This window comes from Penaeus vannamei, chromosome 22 (genome assembly GCF_042767895.1).
Source record: "Penaeus vannamei isolate JL-2024 chromosome 22, ASM4276789v1, whole genome shotgun sequence".
NCBI lineage: Eukaryota > Metazoa > Arthropoda > Malacostraca > Decapoda > Penaeidae > Penaeus > Penaeus vannamei.
Genome location: NC_091570.1, coordinates 2700341 through 2703737, shown reverse-complemented (window position 1 = coordinate 2703737; position 3397 = coordinate 2700341). Strand labels below are relative to the sequence as shown.

The 3397-nt window shown below is 39.7% G+C and overlaps 1 protein-coding gene across 1 annotated transcript in view; it reads right to left on the bottom strand.

Moving 5' to 3' along the window:
* Window positions 1-248: 248 nt before the first annotated feature.
* The window catches only part of LOC113814742 (uncharacterized), a 6197-nt gene continuing 3048 nt past the window's right edge, over window positions 249-3397 (bottom strand). The window contains exons 2-5 of the mRNA XM_070136384.1: window positions 3318-3397; window positions 1883-2697; window positions 1092-1239; window positions 249-771 (exon numbers count right to left, since the gene is read on the bottom strand). The exon at window positions 3318-3397 is cut by the window's right edge and continues 83 nt beyond it. Of these exons, the coding sequence (XP_069992485.1) occupies window positions 398-771; window positions 1092-1239; window positions 1883-2697; window positions 3318-3396 (1416 nt within the window). The 5' untranslated portion in view covers window position 3397 and the 3' untranslated portion in view covers window positions 249-397. The remainder of the gene's footprint in view (window positions 772-1091; window positions 1240-1882; window positions 2698-3317) is intronic.

The following is a 3397-nucleotide window of genomic DNA, read 5'->3' as shown; positions in this document are numbered from 1 at the left end:
GAAATGTTATTTATTGCAGAAATCAATAATATAACTTTGTGCTTGATATTATGCTGCCATTCACCTAATAAATGATTAACTTTTGGATACAAGCTTGTATTTGCTATTATGTATGTATCTACCTGAATATATGTATATGTATATGTATATGTATATGTATATATATATATATATATATATATATATATATATATATATATATATATATATATATATATATATATATATATATATATTTATATATATGGGTGTGAGTACTCCTGTGCTTGTCTTTCAGTGTCTGTACATGTATGTGTCTTTAAGCATGTGACAAAGAGATGTACACAAACAACAGCGCAGTAAATGACTTAACAGATCCAAATCATGTCATACAGTAGCAACAAAAGCCAAGACAGTGCTACAGCCCCCAAGCTCTTTCTTTCCCAAAAGCCCGATCCAGATCCTCCACGAATGCCCTGTCCTTCTCCCAGTCTACACGGTGAACAATAACAGCATCACGGGCTTTGCGAAGACTTTCCTGTAGGAGCTTCGAAGTCTTGTAATTAAGACGCCATCCGGGGACATTCTCATGCTTCACAGTCACTCCTGAAGGCTTACCCTTGGCCCTCATGGTGAGGTATTTGAACCTTACACTCTCTGGATCTTGGGGAATTCCCACAGTCTGGCCGAATTCCAGGTTGATCTTCTTCACAACGAAACCTGTCCAGAACACGTCCTCGAACATGAAGTACTGCATCAGCTGAGACGCTTCCTCAAACAAGGGAATTACGTCTAGAGAGGAACGAAGAGAAGGGGGCGGGGTTACTTTGGTTACCTGTATTGGTTACCTGTATGATGTTTGTTGCTGTGGGTTATTATTGCTATTTTATTATCATTGTTTTATTATTACCAATATTATTGTTGTTATTAATGTCATTGTCATTGTTTTTTTCATTATTATTGTTATCATCATTATTATTATCATTATCATTATCATAGACACTATCATTATTATTACTATTACTCCAATAACTACAACTACAACTACAACTACTGTTCACCACCACCAATACCATCCTCATCACCATCGAGAGCCCCAGGTCGCCACCCACCTGCCGTGATGACGTAAGCAGGTCCAGTAGCAAAGGAAGGAAAGGTCGTGAGAGGCATGTTTTTTCGCATCTGCAGTCCATTCATCATTCTGAGTGCTACGTGCAGAGGTAGATTATTTCCTGCGTTTGGCACACAGTTCGAACATATCTGCGGGCGGATGGGCGTGGGAGGTAGGTATATTAGGGCCTAATGATGGTATTTGTATGTAGATCTCATTATCTATTAGTGTGTCCACCCTATTAGTGCATCTATCCCTAGTGTGAAGGCCATCTGTGAATGCTTGTCGAAATTCGCACAGTATGATGTTCGAAAATTGTTTGAAGAATGGCTGGATAGTAAGTGCCTCTTTGCCAGTGAGTGGGAGGCATTAGGAAAGTCCATGTTATATTCATATCTATCAACCTATATTGAAGTCTATCTGTCCATATATGGTGACTTCCCTTCCTCCCTCTCTCTTTCCCTCCAATACACAGACACACACACAGACACACAGACACACACACACACACACACACACACACACACACACACACACACACACACACACACACACACACACACACACACACACACACACACACACGCATAAATAAATAACATATATATATTATGTATATATATCCATATCTATCTATCTATATATCTATCTATATCTATCTATATCTATATCTATATCTATATCTATATCTATATCTATATCTATATATATATATATATATATATATATATATATATATATATATATATATATATATATTAACAATATATAGAAGAAGCACATAGAACTTACGTGGCCGAGCACAGTCTTTTGTCTGTTCTTCTCCAGCACCTTCAAGAACTTGGGGACGTTCACGTAGACGTCGTCGTCCACTTTCGCGACGTAGGCGTGGGCTGGACAGTGGCGCCCAACCCAGCGTATCATGTGGCCCGTCTTCAGCGTCAAATTTGCATAGTCTTCGAGGCTTCCAACAACCACTAGATCGTTAAATCTTCGGTTTTCCTCTTCCAGTTTAAGCATCGCTAATTTACTAGAAGGTTTCGAGATAAGGAAAGCATAAGGTATCTTTTGTTTAGCGAGGATCTGGAGATAACTTTTGCGAATGGAGTTTCGGGTTTCGGTGCTCTCGACACGTGAATTGACAAAAACGAAAATTCTCGTGTTGTTAGGACATAATCCGCCATTTTCTAAAGGAAACTCGGAGGTGAAGAGATCAGAGTACATGTAATGCCTGGCAAACTGCTTGTACTTGTAATAATCTTCGGACCAATTATAATCCGCACTTTCGTCTTCATAATAATCATCATAGTCGCTTTCGGAACCCGGTGCTGGAGACGAAGCTCCGAAATCCCCGTTTCCTGCCTCGAAGCTGTCCCCGCCTGCACGCTTCTCCTCAGCATTCCCGCCGCGATCTGTCCCATCTTCGGGGTTTGATCTCCCGGGAGGATCATCATGCGCGGCCACATAATCATGAGCACCAGCCAGTTTTCTGCGGTGTCTCTGGTGGGGCGCAGGAGCGACGGGAACTCGAGGAGGGTGTGGGACAGTTCCTCGTGACCGCTGGAGTTTGGCGCCGCGGCCCTCGATGCTGTGGTTGCTGGTGGCGTCTGCGAGGAACAACTTGTAATAGTGATGCAAGGTAACGGCTGTGAAAAGTTTGCAGGTGGCGTCTGCGAGGAACAACTTGTAATAGTGATGCAAGGTAACGGCTGTGAAAGGTTTGCTGGTGGCGTCTGCGAGGAACAACTCATAATGCAAAGTAACGGCTGTGAATAGTTTGGCTAATAGTAAGAAAAGGCACCAGTTTGACTATTTATCATGTGAATAATACCTACAATAACTGGAATTATTTCCAATTGTAAATTATTTGACATTACATCTAACGAATTATTTCCAGTTGTAAATTATTTGACTTATTACATCAATCGTTCAATTGACACTTAAAATAACAGTTACCTGATTCAATGTTTTAATTCAGATATGGATGTTGTATCACAGACGTAAATAAAAGACCTTATATAGAATATAGATTTTGCAGCCTAGAGATAAATAATCTTTATTATGTTATATCAATAACAGCTCGAGATATAACGTTAGAGTAGAAACAGTACAAAATTTCCACATAAACGTAAACTTCTAGAATGTAAATGACATTAAATCGGCAAAAAACATGAATGAAATAAATAAACAAATGATTAAAAACAAATAAAACATTCGCTACACTTACCAATAATGAGAAGGAAGACCAAGACAGTGTAGACGGGAATGGCAAGGAAGACGATAACGCGACACGTCCTATTTTCCATT